The sequence below is a fragment of the Heloderma suspectum genome, chromosome 1 (genome assembly GCF_057233095.1).
Source record: "Heloderma suspectum isolate Gila_16-S chromosome 1, 16-S_ref, whole genome shotgun sequence".
In the NCBI taxonomy this organism is placed as follows: domain Eukaryota; kingdom Metazoa; phylum Chordata; class Lepidosauria; order Squamata; family Helodermatidae; genus Heloderma; species Heloderma suspectum.
The window spans coordinates 181,759,977-181,779,306 of NC_139458.1; the positions used below are offsets into that span (position 1 = coordinate 181,759,977).

At 40.7% G+C, this 19,330-nt stretch overlaps 1 protein-coding gene across 2 annotated transcripts in view; it reads right to left on the reverse strand.

The window, feature by feature from the left end:
* Nucleotides 1–19,330, reverse strand: part of FIGN (fidgetin, microtubule severing factor) — a 164,182-nt gene that overhangs the window by 85,316 nt on the left and 59,536 nt on the right. Inside the window, exon 3 of one of the 2 annotated variants that reach the window (XM_084829681.1) lies at nucleotides 16,663–16,716. The exons of the other annotated variant lie outside the window; for it this stretch is intronic. Coding sequence (XP_084685807.1) covers nucleotides 16,663–16,716 — 54 coding nt within the window. The remainder of the gene's footprint in view (nucleotides 1–16,662; nucleotides 16,717–19,330) is intronic. 2 annotated transcript variants of the gene reach the window in all.

The window sequence follows — 19,330 nt, forward strand, 5'->3', positions numbered from 1 at the left end:
ACATTAAAAAAATTGCTTACAAATAATAATAATAATAATAATAATAATAATAATAATAATGTGTATGCAGTTTCTTCCATTTCCCCCTAGCACAATGTATTATAATGCAATTTCTGTTACAATTGAAGTTTATAAGTTTTTATCTATGGGTAAGCTCCATTCACAAATAGGATATGGTAGGCAACTGTGCTATAAATAAGATTAGAATCTTTTATGCAGCATACTGTCAGCAATCTATATAAACAAATGAGACACTGCTGTTCCCAGCATGTCTCAGATGTGTTCATATATTCCTTTTCAATGTGTAAGGGATCTGTGAATGCTTTTTCCTTAAAACTGGCATAACTTCACTTGAGAATAGCACAGAATTCATTCCAGCATTCCACATGCTGGAAAAATCTCAAGTGTGTCCTGGTGCCTGTTATTTGGTAACAATTGGATATGGGCACACATTTATTTTATATCATATGGTCCCTAAAGGAAGGGGACAAAGGAAGACACAGGGATATGATTAAAAAACCCTGCAATTAAGAAGAAGAAAAAATTCAGTATATGAACAAATCCAAAATATCTGGATGCCTGGAATTCCCTCTTTTCGTTCTGCAGAACTAAAAATGAAGTATTTAAGTATAGACATACAGCACACTGAAACACCTTAGAAGGGCAACCACCATAGTGTGATAAATTTCTGACAGGATATCCATCTGCACTTCCAGTTTCCAGCAGTCATACAGGTGGTAGAAGCAGTACTTGAAAAACACAAACTACCTTAATTTACGCAAGTTAAAAATGACTTTGGATGACTGTTCTCTTTCAATCGCCCATGACATATGGCCTGGCATTAAACATGGCTCCATTCTCTTAGAAATAAAGCTTTTGGCTGGGAGCTGGCATAGCGTACTGCCAACAAGATCTTGCGTAAATAGGATTTTCCGGTACTCTGTAAACCTGTTGTGAGGGATTGATGTCACTTCATAAAAACTACTTCAGTTGTAAGACTAAAACACTCACTAAGTACATGAACAAAAAAATTCAATAGCTCTTCTCCAGTACACGCTCAAGAACACTTAGCCTCTCGGAACTCTGGGGAGCCTCTCTGGCAAGCCATGCATGGAGCGCCTACAGCAGCTGCTCTCCTCTGAACTTGGACATGGTCTTTACTTCTGTCTCCTTCTAGATATTCAAGCATTGGCCCCTTGTGCTTTGTCCTCTTCTATAAGAGGGAGCACCCACAATGGGGCATCTTGTAAATAGGGTCCTTTAGGATACAGTAGAGATGTACACAGCAAGGTAATTTTGATGGACAGCAAGACTGGCATCAGCAAGCCCACTGGATATGCTTGGGTGCGCTGCAATAATTTTATAATGATCTAAATATAAATGTGATCCCCTTTGCATTTTAGCTGTCATCTTGCATTATGTCAGATACTAAAGTGAGGCAAAACTACACTGCTGTTTACATTATTGTTTTTAAAAACCCAACAATAGAAATGGTTACAGCTTAACAATAGAACTTGTTAAGCATTGTGAGTAGCATTTGAAGCCAATTCCTGCAATTCAATTTCACCTTGTGAAAATTTATCAGAGGGTTTGTATCTTGCTTTAAGAACTACATTTTTCTGCTTTAGTGTTTTCATTAAATTATTAGCATCCTTAGATTCAGATTTATGTTCAAAGATAGTCAAATTATTTTTTTAAAAATACTTTCTTCACCTTTTTCCAGCTTTGTTCAGATCTAAGAAACTATTGTATGCTGAATAGTACTTTGTTCAACAAACCAGAAACCAGACCTGTTTGGCATTACATTCAGATGAACAAAAACTAAAAAAAAGTGCTTCTATGCAGAGTAAGGAAGCATTCAAATATAATGCTAAATGATAGTTTAGCATGGTCTTTCCTCCCCTTCCATCATGCAGAGGGGAGGAAGTTTGCCCACAAACCAGAATCACACAATGGCCCCGTTCGCGTGTAGTGCTGGCAAATTGTGGGTTATTTAACCTACAGTTTGTAATGATGCATGCCACTGCCATTGGACTCGGGGTTGGACTCGATGGTCTTATAGGCCCCTTCCAACCCTACTATTCTATGATTTTGCATGTGCAACCACCAATCTACCTGAGTTGAGGTTGCTGTGATGTCTGAACCTGGACACACTTTGCATATGCAAAATAGCAGTGGCATACGCTGACACGTGCTGAGGCAAATCATGGGTTGATTAATGATTTGTGCAAATCATAGTTTGCTGGGTTTAGACAAAATCACTAAATATGGTTTGCTGTGAAGCAGGGTTGGAAGCTTCTAGCTTCCTCCTTTCACATTCAAGGGGAGGGGAGGAGGAAGCTTGTGAGCCTGTGGCTCATACAAACAATATTAAGTTATGGTTTAGCAGTACGTCTGACTCATCCCCAAGTTTGTGTAACTAGTGTTGCTCATAACAAATCTCTTGTCTTTTGCCTATTTCCTGATTTGTATGTTTACAAGTATATGAAAATCTCAGAAACATCATCAGTATGCATCATCCCTCCAGATATTCTGACCCTTAACTGGAACTCAGCCTGAGATATAAATGTACATTGTACCATTAAAGGAGGTGGGGGGTAGTCCTATTCTTCCCCAGTATCTTGGACCACATGTGATCACGTATCAAGAACGCCTGTTTTTCTGGCCAGCTCACAAGTTCAACAACTATGCAAGGCTCTTGTTATGATTTCAGTGGGTCTATTTACTAGGTGTGCGTACTAAAGACACACATCAGTTTGCTTAAAAACAAATTTAAAAGGGCACCTGTCTGACCTGTGTTTACTGCATTCCTATAGGTATGAGATATATACAGTTATGCTCTTAATATATGCTGGGTTATTTTCATATTTTTTATTTTTTTTACAATTCAACCTTCAATGTATCTAGGCCTTTGGACAATGCTGAATGTCTCTCTCTGCCTCCCTAGAATGTTCTACTGAATAGCACTGTTGTGCCAACTAACATACATGGTCAAATAATATACTAAGCCATCCCATCTATTCTTATGGACACCCCATGCCAACATTCACCTAAGATAATGTGTAATACCAAGTCTTTGTTCATATGGCTGAATGCACAAAGGGCTGATTTATGTACTCTTTCTCCCCCCACCTTTTTTAAAAAGAAGAATCATGATGCAATTCAGATGAATACATAACTGGCCATACATGTGAAGCACTCGAGTCATGAGTTACTTTATTTATGAATATTTTATACTGCTTTTCATTAAAAAAAAAAATCCCGAAGCAGTCCACAAAATAAAATAATAATAAAATATAATAAAGCCCATCAATAAAACAATAAAGTATCTCATTAAAATAACCAAGTGTAGCGGTCAGAACACTGCCCAGGCGAACAGATGTGACTTAAGTTGTCAGTAGAAACACTCCACATTAGGAGTCTGCCTGATCTCAGTGGGGAGATCATTCCACGTGGCCCTTCTCCAAGTGAACATCAGTAGGCTGTAGTATGGTAAGCAAGGCCTCTCCCCCACAAAACATAAAGCCTAGGGTAGCCTATAAGGGAGAAGGCGCTCTCTTAGATAACCAGGCCCTGAGCTATTTAGAGGCTTATAAACCAGCAATATCACCTTGAACATGGTCTTTTAATCAGATGACATTGTATTTTGTGATGACCAGTGGCTTTTAGCAAATAAATCTGACTGACTTTGAACATGACTTGGTAACTCATTGGCAGCCAACACAAAGTTTTCAGCGCAGGAGCCTAGTGTGCGCAGTAGGACGCTCCACTGAGCAATCTAGCTGCTCCACTGAGCAATCTAGTTGCCAATCTAGCTGAGCAATCTAGCTGCATTAGCTGTATCTTTCAAAGCAATCTCAAGGGCAGCCCCACATAAAGCGCACTGCAGTCATCCAACCTTGAGGTTACCAGTACATGGATCACTGTGGCCAGGTTAGCCCTGTCCAGGAATGGCTGTAGTTGTCACACCAGCTGAAGCTGGTAATAGGTGTTCTTTGCCACTGAGTACAGTTGCGCCTTCAGGGACAAAGATGAATCCAAACTCAGACGACGTACCTGTCATTGTAGGAGGAGTGCAACCCAATCCAGGACAGGTAAATACCCAACTCTCTGACCCAGGAATGGCCCACCCACACAGCCTCTGTCTTACCAGAATTCAATTTCAGTTGGTTGTCCCTCATCCAGCCCACCACTGCATCCAGGCACTGGTCGAGATCATGCACGGCACATGCAATTTGAATCTATTTCTGACCTCTTTTCACCAAAACACCTATACAGAGTATACACGTCATTTTAGGTCATTACCATGGTTATGTAAAACTGAATGAGAGGTCAAATTAAAGCACAATTGTTTATTTAATACATTTATATCTCACCTTTCCAGAATCATTCAAGGCAACTTATAGAAAATAAAAATGTTAAGCAAAACAAAACAAAAATAAAATAAAACTATGCCACAACTACAAAAACCCCAGTCATACAGCGGCAAGTAAAAACAAATTAGGTAAAATTCAAAAATTTAAAATTCAAAGTTCAAAACCATTCAGAGCCGTACATTTTTTTACTTGACACCACAAATCATAAGTGTAGGTGCCAGATGCATGGACCTAGGAAGGACATTCTACAAATAGGGTTCCGCTACAGAAAAAGCCCTTCCCCAGTCATCACTTGTCTAATCTCAGCTGGCAGTAGAAACCCGGAAAAGGGCCTTATCATATGATCTCAGACCATAGGCAGATTTGCACAAAAACAGACAACACTGATTTGTTAGAAGAAGACTGTTACTAGTTTGCCCCCAAAGTCACACACACAATGGACAACACCTAAGGGTAAATGCAGGCTAAAGCTGTTTAGCCTTAGGTTGATCTGCTATGATGTCATAGAAGCATGCATGTCAGAGAAATTGGCTCAGCCAATAGCTATGTTACCATCAAATGCTCATGAATACTTGGTCCCAGAAGGCTAAGGTAGGCCCTGTAAGACCAACAATTTCCAGTTACATTACAGCCATTGGGAGGAAGGTGTTGTCATCAGGCTAGTTCTTAGAGGCCTGCTGAGGCCTGTTTTTGAACTGTAAACAGCCTTTTTCCATCACAGCTGCTCATTATAAGAACTGTATCAACATTAAGAATTGGTCCCTTTCTTGTTTTCCCTTTCCCTCCCCATGCCTTTGTTCCTTTTGTGTCATGTCTTTTTAGGTTTTAAGCCTGAAGGCAGGGACTGCCTTGTACTCTGTTCATTTGTAAGCTGCTCTGGGAGAGTTTCCGGCTGAAAAGTGGGGTACACATACCCCTAAATTGTAAGCAAATAAATTGGCAACATAAAGGGCATTAGGACAGATGGGGCTGTGAGCTGCTGTGGCAAAGTGGTATGGAGAAGGAGGAAGGTAGAACTGAGTGCATGGGCAAAGTGTATGTGAAAACAGGGATAAATACTGCAAACAAAAAATGTCCCTAGTTTTTGTGGGTCTCCACTTGTAATCTATATAATTATGATTTCTAGCCTTGCAATTTGGCAACTAATATTTCTACAGGGTCTCAGCAGTGGCTGCTGGTTTTTAAATCAAGAGGATGTGTCATGCTAGCTGTACTTGAGTACTTATTAGGAGACACTAAGGAGGGACAACTTCCCAAGGGTTGAATATATTAGCTCAATATAATACATACAATAGTAGAGTTTACAGTCTTACCTTTAAAATGCTGTAATTGGCTTATCAAAGATACTGGAAAAGTCATAATAGAAAAGGTCAGCGGCAATATATATTTGTACAATACTGAGATGCATTATCTTCCCAGCTGGCATGGCATGGCATGTAATTTTACACACCATGCCACACCAGCATGCGGTAACTAAGAGAGACAGTGCTCACTGCTTTCTAAAATCGCAAGAACTATTGATTCCCATCATTGTAAATGCACATCACTTCACATCCACACAGACTTGCTAATCTTTCCAGGGATAAACGCTAAATAAATAAATAAACAAATAAATACTAAAGACACTACAGAGTTTGAGGATAAACATGTGCATTCCCATTTATAGAAAAATTTCATTTTCATACTGTTTTCATACTGTTCCCACACATGGTTCTGGCATGTAAGCAAACGCCCATATATATATATATATCTACTTGAATTCACAATGTCAAGCTCCATTCCCAGCTTATTAGTTTGGATGACTTGTGGTCAGGGGGTGGGTGGGTATCTACCAGTCTCTCCTTTCCAACTGAATTGACTTCCAGAACCAAACACACACAGCAGGAAAACAAAACATGTTAGCCACACTATATACTTTATAAAAATAGTCTCTCTCACTCTCTTTCATATATAGAAAGTTCTGGGATTCTTCCAAAAATGAGAGATGTTGGAATTTTTAACTATGAATTTTTGTTGGAATGTTTAACTATGTTGTATTTTGTAACTATGATGTTGGAATTTTTTTTAACTATGATGAAGTCCTAAAACGAGCCTCCTGTGAAGTCCAGTGCAAGATCTACTAGGATAGGAAAGGCTCTGGTTGAAGAGTATGTAGGCCAAATGCTGCTCAGTGTAGTATCGTGCAAATGGCTTGTGAAAAACCACAATTGGGACAAAGAACAGAAAGACCCAAGAGAGCATACAGTTAAGTACCGTAGCTCAGTGGTAGAGCACATGCTTTGCATGCAGAAGGTCCCAGGTTCAATCCACGGCATTACCTGTGAAAGGCTCAAGTCGTAGGTGATGCGAAAGACCTGATAGCCCTGAGATCTTGGAGAGCCGCTGCCAGTCAGAGTTGGTAGTACTGGGTTAGATGCACAAATAGTATGACCTAGTATAAGACAGCTTTCCTATGTTCCTAACAGCAAGCTGGATGCCAAGAAAATAAGAGATGATGGTGTCAAATTTCAGATCATCAGAACCAGATCAGGGCACAAAATATTCTAGACTGAGGCCTCTCACAAAATAGATCCAGATCAGGCCTGTTGAACCTCCATGCTCAAAGACATCACTTAGCAGCACAAGTTCCTTCTATAGACCAAAATATCTGGAGGCTACCAGATTGGAGAAAGCTGCTATAGACCATCAGTTTTGATGTTGCCACACATGCACAGTGCATCCAGGAATATTGAGAAGTATGGGATTTCACGTTAACATACTGTATAGGGAATGAACAGTAATTCTTGGCCAGTGCTGAGCAAAGGCCCAATTTCATGTGCAATGTTTACATGGTAAATGTTTGTCGGTTCACATGTTTACGTGGTAACAGGATGAGCTTTTTATCATAATTTTCTGGGATTAGCATTTCTACTAAGATACATCATATCTCACAGATCTAGCAAAAGCTGAAATAACCTCGGATATGATAAATTTCACCACACTGACTAGCCCACTGAAGACCTTCTGGTGCATATTTTTTTTAAAAAAATCATTCCAGATCCCTTGTAAATTGTAATACTACTGACAGCTTTCTACCAGATTTCCCCTTCCCCATTAAAGAAGTATACAAACAACAACAACAACGTTTTTTCCATTTAATCTTAGCGAAACGGTATCAGATTAATGGAGTACTACAGTGAAGATGGTCAGAGCCAGCTAATCAGAGCATTTCAATCTAGTGGCACTTTTTACCAACAGAACAGGAGTTCATGGTTTGCCTCATCCGTTTGGCCTTGTAGAGCTCATCTGTGGTATTTCAGCTTCTCAGGTTCCTACACACGTAGGTTAGAGGAAATGTTGCTGATGATCAGCAAAATAGTGAAACTGCCTATACATAAAATGTTAAGGTAGAGTAATTTCTCATAGCCATAGTAAGTGCAAACATTTTCTAACTGACAGTGTCCTTTTAAAAAACAGGCTGTACAAGGATTTTGCTGGAGAGACTGCGAAAAAATTGAATTTCCAGCCATGTTAGTTCTTTTTAATGCTTTTTGTGTGTGGACTGATAAAAGCTACATAATGTGTCTCTGAACAGTATTTGTATGTAAAATCATATTAAACAGTCAGTAACCATGTAAAAGTGACACAGTAAAAATCAACAAATCTTTCTGAAACACAACAGTCCTTTGTTAACTTGGCACCCACCATCACTGTAATATTCCATAAACACAATCCAATATCTTCATTGGTGAATGAGTAGCATCAGATATGAAATTTGGTTCACTGTCCAAACATACCTGGACTGTTTTTAAAGAAATGTTTTGCATAGCTGTGTTAAAATGGCTTGCCCCAGGAGACTGATTGATCCAGATGGTTTTCTGATGGATCTTGGGGATCTTCCTGTCACCTCAGCAGGTGATTCTTTTGAAGCCTTAATTGATCTTTTGAATGGAGAAATGGCACAGGTGGTTGACACAATCACTCCTATGTGCCTCTCCCACAGAGTTGAGCCCAACAAGCCCCCTGGTTTTCCAGGGTGTTGCAGGTGATGAAACAAGTGGGATGTTGTTGGCAGAAACATTGGCAGAAAACTCAGAACATATTTGATTGCACATGGGCTAGAGCTCATTGCAAAGCCTGCTCTATGGCAATGAGGGTGGTGAAGAAATTGCACTGAAATTGAATCATATCCGTTCTGCCTTGGATGCCATAGCTGATACAGTCTGGTGGATACAGTTTGGCTCCTGCTTGTCCAGCTATAAACAATACTTTTTAATTTGTACAGCCTGAGGATGTGCACAGGTTCCTTGGAGATGTGAGGCCTACCACTTGTGTGCTGGACCCTTGCCCTTCCTGGCTTATAAAAGCAGCTGGGGTGGGGGGGGCGGGATGACTGAGTGGGTAAGGGCAGTGTTGAATGCCTCTTTATAGCAAGGTGTAATTCCATCTTGCCTAATAGAGGTGGTGGTAAGACCCTTTTTAAAGAAGGCCCTCCCTGAGCCCTACTATACTGGATAATTTCTGGCCAATCTCCAATATTCTATTCTTGGGCAAGGTGCTGGAGCGCGTGGTGGCTTCCCAGCTCCAGTATTTCTGGGTGAGATGGATTATGTAGACCCATTTCAATCTGGCTTCAGACCTAGTTGCAGGACAGAGACTGTTTTGGTCGCTTTGGTGGAGGATCTATGCCAGGAACAGGAAAGGTTGTGTGTGTATCTCTGTTAGTTCTGTGTATCCCTGTGTATCTCTGTTAGTTCTGCTGAACCTTTCGGCAGCTTTCAGTGCCAACAAGCATGGCATCCTTCTGAGGCATCTGTCTGAGATGGGACTGGGAGGCCCTGTTATACGGTAGCTGTGGTCCTTCTTGGAGCAGCGATCTCAGAAGGTGGTGCTTCTGAGATACCTCAGAAGGGATTCCTGTTTGATGCTGTGGTTAATGGCCTGTGGTGTCCCTAAGGGTTCTGTCTCCCCCCCCCCATGCTATTTAACACATATGTGAGAGATTGTCCAGAGTTTTGGGCTTTGGTGTCACAAGTACGTTGATGACACCCAACTCTATCTCTCCTTTCCATCTAAATCCAAGGAAGCTGTTCTGGCTCTAAATCAGTGCCTGATGTTGGTAATAGACTAGATGAGGGCAAACAAATTGAAGTTTAATCCAGACAAGACAGAACTGTTTTTGGTCAGTTGAAAGGCAGATCGGGGAATAGGGATTCAACCTGTGCTGGATGGGGTTACACTCCCCCCTAAAACTCAGGCTTGCAGTTTGGAGCTGTCAAGGGCTCCTTGGTGGCCTCTTTCAGTCTAATCCAGTAGCCAAGTCCAGACACAGACAAAGGGATTCTTTTCAAAGCTTTATTCCTCCTTGACAACTTAACACCTCTACTGTTAGCAACTAGCTATGAGCAGCAGAGTACCTATGCCCTAGGTGGGAACAGTTGGTCCCCGTTTGAAGGAGAATGACTGGCAGACCCTGAACTTATGGGCTAGGGAGAGTCCCTCCCCTTTTCCCTTGGATCCTCTGGGCGCAACTGTTGTTTGCGCGCCAACCGGGCACTACGCCTCCTTTCCGCGCCCTCCATTTGGCGCCACTCCCTGTGTCGGTCGCGTGTCCAGCAAGTCTTCTTCCCGCGCTCTCTCACTCCCGGGACTGCTATCTATGCCAGGAATGCCGGTGGGAGGAATCTCTGCCAGCTGTTGGCCCTGGGAAGGATGAGCGCGCTCCTCTCCCAGGAGCGACTGCTCTTCCTCAGAATCAGAACTACTCTTGGATTCTATGGGCTCAGTGTCCACCCTGACAGGATGTGCTCCTGGGCTCAGCCCTGAATCTTGATATCCAGTCCTCAGCAGTGCCCAGGAGTGCGTTTGCAATGCTGAGGATAGTGTGCCAACTGTGCCCATTCCTAGAGACATCTGATATGACCATGGTCAGACATGCCTTAGTTACATCCCTTTTGGACTACTGTAATGTGCTCTATGTGGGACTTCCTTCAAAAACTGTTCAGAAACTTTGGCTTGTCCAGAATGCTGGGCCAGATTATTGACCAGGGCTGGATACAGGGAGCATGTGACTCCCTTGTTACAACAGTTTCACTGGCTACCAGTCTGTTTCCAGGCAGAATTCAAAGTGCTGGTTACAAAGCCCTGTATGGCTTGGGACCAGGCTACCTGAAAGACTACCTTCTCTCATAAAAACCTGCCCAGTTCCTAAGATCACCTGGAGGTCTTCTTTTGAGACCACCACCTGAAGAGGTGCATTTAGTGGTGACCTAAGAGAGGGTCTTTTCAGTGGCCACGCCCAGGCTATGGAACTCCTTCCCATGGGAGGCTAAGCTTACTCCCTCTCTGCTGTCCTTCTGCTGGCAGGCAAATACCTCTTTATTTAAGAAGGCCTTTGGCCTGTAAGTGGGTCTGTTGGGTTGGGTACTATTTTTAATAATATTTTTCCATAATTATGTTTTTATTGCATTTTAATGTATTGTTTTAATCCATTGTAATTGGTTCTGTAAGCCACCTTGAGGGGCTTTTTTTGGTAGAAAGGCAGCATACAAATTAAATAAATAAATAGTTGTGATGCCTTTTTTTTTTTTTTTTTTTTGCAGATTAATGTGGGAGTTCCCATTTCCCCTCCCTTTTTAAAAATATCTGCTCCTGCTACCACCTTTGCCCACCATCAGACGCATGTATGAGGGCAGCATGCAGTTATTATATTTTAATTTGGGTGCCCAAAGAAACCAAGTAGAATCAAAGAGAATTGCAGAAACCATAAATAACATTTATATTTATTTAAGATTTGTGTGTCTGATCAACTGGAGGGCATCACATCCCTCCCTGACCCATGCTTGGTGTCAGTAACAGGTGTTGATTTGAAAGCTAAAAATCCAGATGTCTCTATTTAATCTCTAGGAAGCATTTGTGCATAGAAATGTTCAAAATGCAGCTAAACTCACAATGTTATACCAGGTAAGAATTTAGCAGTGACTATGCATGCATAACACTGAGAAAGATGCAAAGTTTTACATTTGACTGTACAGAATGGTACATGAACATGAGAATATCCTAGTGGATAACTTTACATTAGAACCAGCCCTCTATAGCAGTTATCATCCACCACATGTAGTAGCAACAGTAAAGGGATGAAAGGCATCTTCCTTGCAAGTGTGCTTGGTTATGGAAGAACTCTTCCTAATAATTGCTCTTATAATTGGCAATACAAATACAAGCATTGTGCAAGTTATACTAGCTATTATTAAACATGTCCAGGCATATATCATCAAAGTGAGCAATCAGCTTCATTCCCTTACCCCCACCCCTTCTAATGGCCTTCTACAATATTTAACAACTAAGCATTCAGAACTAAACTATTCCATTCAAGGGCTCTTTGATGTTGGATACAGAATTCAGCAGCCTAAAAATCACAAAATTAGAAAACCAATTGCTGGAGAAGAAAGAAAAATGTGGTTCAAATGAGCGCTTGTCGTGATGTCGTGGGCATCAGACCCTTCTTCTCCCTTGCAATCAGGATCTTTGCCAAGTGACTAGCCTGTGTGCCTCAGTTTGCCTTTGCATGAAAATGGGTTTCTGCCGGAGCCTTTTCTCCCATTTTAATCTTGAACAAGTGAGCCCTGGCATTGGCTTCTCCTGCAGTTGGCTGCTTAGCTCTCCACTTCAGAAACCCCAAGGGGCACTAGCAAGACTAGCTTTTCCATTGGGTAGGGACACTGGTTCTTTCCCTTTCCTTTGACTAACAAGATCTGAATAAACTATGCAAAATAATGAAAAGTAGTACCATTGCAAACTTGGTTTGCATTATTTCTACAGATTGCAAGATTCTGCCTTTTTTGGTGCAAGGTTTGCATTTCCTGGTGCCACATTTTGATTTTTGATTTTCTTTTTTTAGCCCAGTTAGAGCATGTACCTAGTGATTCAAATGGCCAATGAAATCATGTTTTGAGCAGTGAAAATGTTTTCTCCCCTTCTTGATGAAAGATTGGAGTGCGATCCTCCTAATATAATCAAATAAACATTACGTAACTGTTCAGAAGGGACTTCACAGTGATTCTTTTCTAGCTCAGTGAGGAAGAGGGGTATTGTATTAACTAGTGTCTTTTTTTATTGCTTACAAAAATGTTCAAATTATATCTTACAATATTACATTTTAAACTATTTCATTTCTTTTTTGTCATCACATTAGCACATTAAACCTCCCCTCACTATCCCATATTTTGATAGTTTGGGAATTTTCTCTCATTGTTCACATTCATTTCTGACAAAGTACAACCAACTATTCAGTAATGGTCCCAGCAGAATTTTGCATTGTATTTTTATTTTTTCCCCTCCCCCTGGAAAATAACTTTCACGGAATGGCTACAGCCATTCTAAAGGAAAGGTTATTAAAATCTCTTTTGATATCTGAAAGCAACAGGTTTTATATTTCACTAAAATCCCCTTGTATAATGCTTTAATTGCTACAATTCCGGAATTCGCAGGCATCATGTACTGAATCCTTTAACATTTACTTAACAGGATGTCGAGCCCCCTGACCTCAACTGGAGCTCTCAGATCTAAAATGTGTTAGTCAGAACATATTAAAATTGCAGTGTAGACAGGACATTTAGTATTTAACATAATGCTAGTCAGGATGGACTTTAGCATTCACAATATCACACACTGAGTGCAATTAATCTGGGGTGGGGAGAACCACCACCACCCTTCGGTATGTCATTACAATCATGATCACAGAATATGTATAGACTGGTTTTTCTAAAGCATGGATCAACAGAGTGGGAAAATCCATTTCCTCTGCATTTTTAACCACACAAGGCTGATCAACAATGGTTAATTTGTAAATATTCAAAGTTAAGCGACCTTGCTCATGTTTGCATCTACAATTTTATATCTGAGTACCACCATCAGAATCAACTTCCAAATTAAATGTTCTGTTCATCACTTAAATTCTATCCCAGTCTTGAAATTTGCATGTTGCCTGTTATCTGGACTGGGAGCGGGGGCGGGGGGAGCAAAAAGAAAGAGAGTAAGCTTACTCTTCAGGTGAACACATCAGTCCACCAACCACTTGCATCACTTTTGGAACATGTTACAGCACCTTGCTGCATTTTTTCTGCTTTGGAAACGCAACATGGGAAGGCCATACTCAGTGGTAGAGCACATGCAGAAGGCCCCAGGTTCAATCCTTGGGAGAGCTATTGACATTCAGGATAAACAACGTGGGTTAGATGGACCAGTGGACTGAACCAGTATAAGACTTCTACCTAGGTTCCTAACAGTGGAGGCTGGTGGTTCCGACAGCAGTGGGGCTGTAAATCCACTCTGGGTTTCAGACAGAACTCTAAAGGAGCTATCCAAGCTGCTGAACCCATTCTGGTGCTAGAGTTCAGCAACTTGGATAGCTCCTTTAGAGTTCTGAGTGAAACCCAGAGTGGAGTTACAGCCCCACTGACATCAGAGCCACCAGCCTCCACCGGTTCCTACTGTGGCTCTAGTCCTCTTCATCCATTCTTCTTTGCATGTTAAAAGAATGTGTGAGGAGAGGAGTGTTTCAGCTCCACTCCTCTCCATCATTGCATCTGTCCCCTGTACCTGAGGAGGGTGATGGTCTGAACAGGAGAACAGGTACAGGATTTTCCAGGGTTCTTAATTGTATGGCGAGCCTCCATGGGTACAGGAGGTTCTCTTGTTCAGACCATCACCCTCCATGCATACAGGGTGACGGATGGGACAACAGAGGGGGGAAGGGTGGATTGCCCCTCTCCTCATGCATTCTCTTAACTTGTGAAGAAGAAGATATGAAGAGAGCTTCTCTGGCTCTGTTCTCTCTCTCTCTCTCTCTCTCTCTCTTTCACTGGTTGGATACAAATCATTACTTCTGTGTAGCAATGGGAGTGTTTTCCCCCCTTCTGCTATGGTGCCATCACTCCAATCCTGTATTAGTAATCTGAGGCTTCTCATCACATCATACTGGCGGGAAAAGCCTGTTGGATCTGTTTTCCTAAGACAAACTGCAGCCCTTTCCTCTACTTCTGTATAAGGTGATGGACTGGTGAAATTGACTGAACCATTTCACAAGCAGCCTCTGAGTCTGGCCAATTTCAGCCAACCCCCCACCCCCAGTCCCCAACACATACTTTTAAAAAACTGTTATATGGCAGGGTCTTGTTGGGGGCGATAGGAATGAAAACCTTATTTATATTTGATAACATGTAGGTTTTCAGCCAGAGAATCAGTTGCGGCAGTTAGAGCTATTCAATACCACAGACACACCTACCTCATCATCTTCCCCAATGGTAAGAGGCACCATTCAGGCATATTCCACATCTGAAGTAAAACCACTAAGCTTTACAGAAGATGAAAGAGCATAGAGAAAAACACTATCATAGTCACCTATTTTGTCAAGGAGAATTCACTGCCAAATATTGTGCTGACTGGGTAGCAATGGCTGAATCTGTCAATTTCAGTTTCTCATTTTTCCAACCTTCACTAAGTCCCATCCCCTTTCGACATCAATTCTTAAAGTCTGTGTGAAAATTCATATGCATTTCCATGCATATTTCTCCAAATACATGTATTTGCATACATTTTTACTTAATATACATATTTTTGCAAGCAATTTCCCCTAATATAATGCATTTTCATACATTATTTTCACTTATACATATATTTTTGTGCATACTTTCACCTAATATCTGGATTTTGACTACATGTTTTTGATCAGAGAACCGCCTCACCACATCTAGAGAAGTGTGAGTACCAAACAATAACTGTATTTTGGTTCACATAGTGGTGTTGGAAGCATGAATTAGCTAGGGTCACATTTAAATGTAAACTGAACAAATTTCTAGGGATGGGTGACCATGTAATGCTCAAGCTTGTCAAAGTTTTCCGAATTCCACCTTGAAGCTCAGTTTGCCTCGTTCACATTCCTGAACACAAGCCGGGGATGGGTGGGAGGGATCTTCGATTTGGGGAAAATGCACGATTTTTCCCCAAATGCACCCAAAATGCACACTCTTCCCCATTCAATAAAGTGTGAAATATACATTTTTTTTCTCAAAAATGCGTATTTTTTTAATGGGCTCGCAAGTTTGGAAACGTGCGGACATGTCCATGTTTGGGGTTGTAAACAGGGCTTATTTGAATGTTTTCTGAGCAGAAACAAAATTCTCATGCAACCATACAAATTTCCTCCCCTCCCTACAGCTGGGGCAAGCATTATTACCAACTTAACAGAGGGAATATTCATTTATTCATGCAATTGAGAATGTGTATCCTGCTTTTCTGTTGTGATAATCAAGACAGCAAAGAGCAACCAAAAAAGAAAGTAAAGCTAATACAATTTGATACAACATTACTAAGGACAGGCTCATATGTGCATTTCAGTTGTTTGGTGTTGCAAATGACAACTTGCATGTGAGAATCAGAGATCACAGCTTAATAACCATATATTGAGCTTTCCTGTGACCCAGTATCAGCTGAAACACAACATTTCTCAACAGAGAAAGTTCATGCAATAGGCTCAGAATCATCAGATGAGAAGACGCTATAAATTGATGAACCTATGTAAACTAGTCCTATTTTTTCCAATTAACTTTAGCCAGTGCAAACTCTACTGTGGCAAGGATGCTTAGAAGAGTGAATACCACTGTATAAAATCACTATTAACATACATCCTTGGGGAACTTTCCAATTAATTTGTAGAGATACACCCTAAGTGTTGTTCAAGGTTTAGGATACTTAACATCCAGCCTGCAGATCAGTTCTGGAGAACTCAAAAGCTTGCTCACTAGTGAGATTTTAGTTGGTTCATTCCCAGGAAATGTATTACCTTCCTGTGGCTTTGGCATTTTATCTAATAGACCAACATGGCTACTTGCAATTTTTCAATGATAAAATAGATGTTGCTATACTGGAAACTTGATGTACTTTCCCCACCCCACCCCCATACACATTTCATGAAACTTCTCTACTTCATTATATTATACCAATCTTTTCATCCCACACACTCTCAGGTCATCATCATTCCTTTACAACACTTCTGCCACTTAGTCCTGCCAGACCCCTGAGCCTCACTCTCTCCCCATGCCTTTCCCTCTTCAGTAACACCCATTTTGTGTCGTTCACATCCCACAACTTCACACTGAAGATCTTTCTATATTAAATTCAAAGGAGGAAATATATAAAATGTAGAATGTATTTCTAGAAGTCTGTAAAATGCATAGAAGCTCTACATAATGAGCACAATCCTGCCAAAGTTAACATTGATTGCAATGGGAGAGATATAAGCATGTACCTCTTTCGCTGCCCCATAACCCGCTCTGTAAGAGATAGATTTCTTCCAGAGTTGCTGAAAGGACAAGAGCACTGGTCAAATTTACAGAAAATTAACTTCCTGTTTACAAATAACAATGACAAGATCATTCACAAAGTGGCAATGTTCACACTGGCTTTGGCCAAAGCTAAACAAATATATATGGATTCACATGTCTTTTTGCTATAATAAGGACACTTTTTAGTATTTGTGCCAGTCTATGTACTTGTGAAAGAATTTCGTTGTGTCTCTTTCAATCTTATATCATTTTATTGTTTCCAGTTATAATACATGTATTTAATCCATGGAGTTGGCTATGTTTTTATAAAGATTTATCAGGGGGAAATTTGCAGTGTATGTTTAACACCCTCCCCCAAACACCCATAACTCAATAACGTGTTTAATATTTTCAATGGCTCATGGACAGAACCAGTACATTTTTATTTACTTGTTCTTAACTTTTCCATTGGAATCAATGAAACAAAGTGCTTAACTTTTGCTGGATATGCCCAATACGTATACATATTTATCTAGAATACTAGCATGACAGAGATAGAGAAGCAGACCGCATATAAAAGTTAGCAATGCGAAAGTGCAAAAAAACTTAGTACAGGGTGCTTTCAACTAGAGAAGGCAAGCAGGAAACAATATAATTGCTGTGTACTAAGAGGAGTAAAATGTTTGCACAAAGTGGCCTTGTGAAAATGCAGTATTAAAAAGGAAACTGACCGACTTCATAAGTTTTATTCTGACTACCGCATATTAACTTTTAAGCTAATCATTCTCATTCATTTAAAGCCCAAACCCAACTTTCTGCAGAAGACCTCCTCTGCAAGCAAGTTATTAATATAGCACATGTGAAAAAGCAATTCAGTGAAGCAGTGTTGTGACATTTAGAAGACGGTGGAAACCCACTATCAAATGGTCTTTGAAGTTTACTGTACACTTGCAGCTCTATTGCAGCACTTAGCAAGCATCTGTCAAGATGTACAACCGCAAAGAAGGGGAGAGAAGGAACCTGCCTTTGCCTCAAGGTAAGAAAAAAATAATAATGCAGATACGGACATTCTTTTACCAAAATCTAAAGGCAAGTTATTGGCAAGGTCAAACAAGGAGAGATTTATAAGCATTGTGATAACTGAGACAGAATGCTAACTGAAATTAAAATTCATATTGATCCACAGGAAAAGGAAGTGTAAATGGTTTCCCGACATACCCAAAAGCAAATGGAAGCATTACAATAAAAGAAATACTAAAACCAAGTTGTTTGGCAAAAAATGGTTTAGACAAATGAGAAACCCTGCTTCCAGAAACCCGATTTTCATCACATTTGATGTCATGTAGTATGTAACACAACCACAACATAAAGAGTAACTAAAAGATTTACAATCCAAAGTTGAATAGTTTACTTTGCCATGGTGAATTCACTGTTCATAAAACAGAAAGAGAGTACTTCAGTGGAAAATGTTGGCAGACCTCTGGGGAGTAAGAGGGCACATTAATTTATATGACATGCTGCCCTGTTTCTCTTGTAGCAGCCCACAGGAGGGGTTTGCTACCCTGAGCTTTTAGTTAGGTCCCTAATGAAAATAAAATGTTTAAGCCCATTTATTGTGCACTGAACTAAATTGGGTACCTTAAAAAAATCACATGCTTTTCTTTGGATGTTCACAAAAGAACTGGTCTCCACCCCTACAGAGGTTTTAAAAAATCTGTTCATGAATAACATGCTCTGAAATATATAAAATATGGTTGAAACAGCAAAAAAACCAAATCATTAATCTATGAAATATATGGCCAGATAATGCAGCATATATTTTTATTGCATTTATTTTTGTTACATTTATAGCCTGCCTTTTATGGAGACAAGCTGGCATATATGATCCTTCTCCTCTCCATTTTATCTTCACAACAGCCCTGTGAGATAGGTTAAGCTGAGAGTCTGTGACCGGCCCAAAGTCACCCAGTGGGCTTCATGACTGAAGGGGGACTTGAACCTGGTTCTCCCCAGTCCCAGTCCATCCCTCAAACCATTACACCACACTGGCTGTGGTCTATATTTTCAGTGTTTTCTTACTGCTAAATGGCTGTGCGGATCCTAGAGCAGCCTTCACCAGCCGGATGCTCTCCAGATGTGTTGGGCTGTAAGCCCCATAATTCCCAGCCAGCATGGCCAATGGGCTTTCTGGCTGGGAATTATAGGACTTGCAATCCAACACATCAGGAGGGCGTCATGTTGGCGAAGGCTGTCCTAGAACCCACAATTTAGGTTCTATCTAATCCAGCGTCACATTAGTACTCGGCTACTAATGCAAACTTTTGTACAAGCCATTGCATTTGGAGGTGTTCTCACAAATCGTATTTTGACTGGTGCTGAACCAGACTTTTAATGCATAAAATGAGAGGTTGATGGGTACAAAAAAAAAAAAAGCCCCTCAAGGAATTACAGGCAAATGAAAGCCTGTAATTCCTGTCCTCACTCTGAAGAGGAAGACTATTGTTTGGATCCTGTAAACAGAATTCTGCAGGCAAGCAAATTCCACCAATCCTCGCTGCGGCCCACATGCATCCCCCCACAAGCAAATCTTTATTTATATTTATTTATTATCAAATTTATTAATCGCCCATCTGGCTGGTCACCCAGCCACTC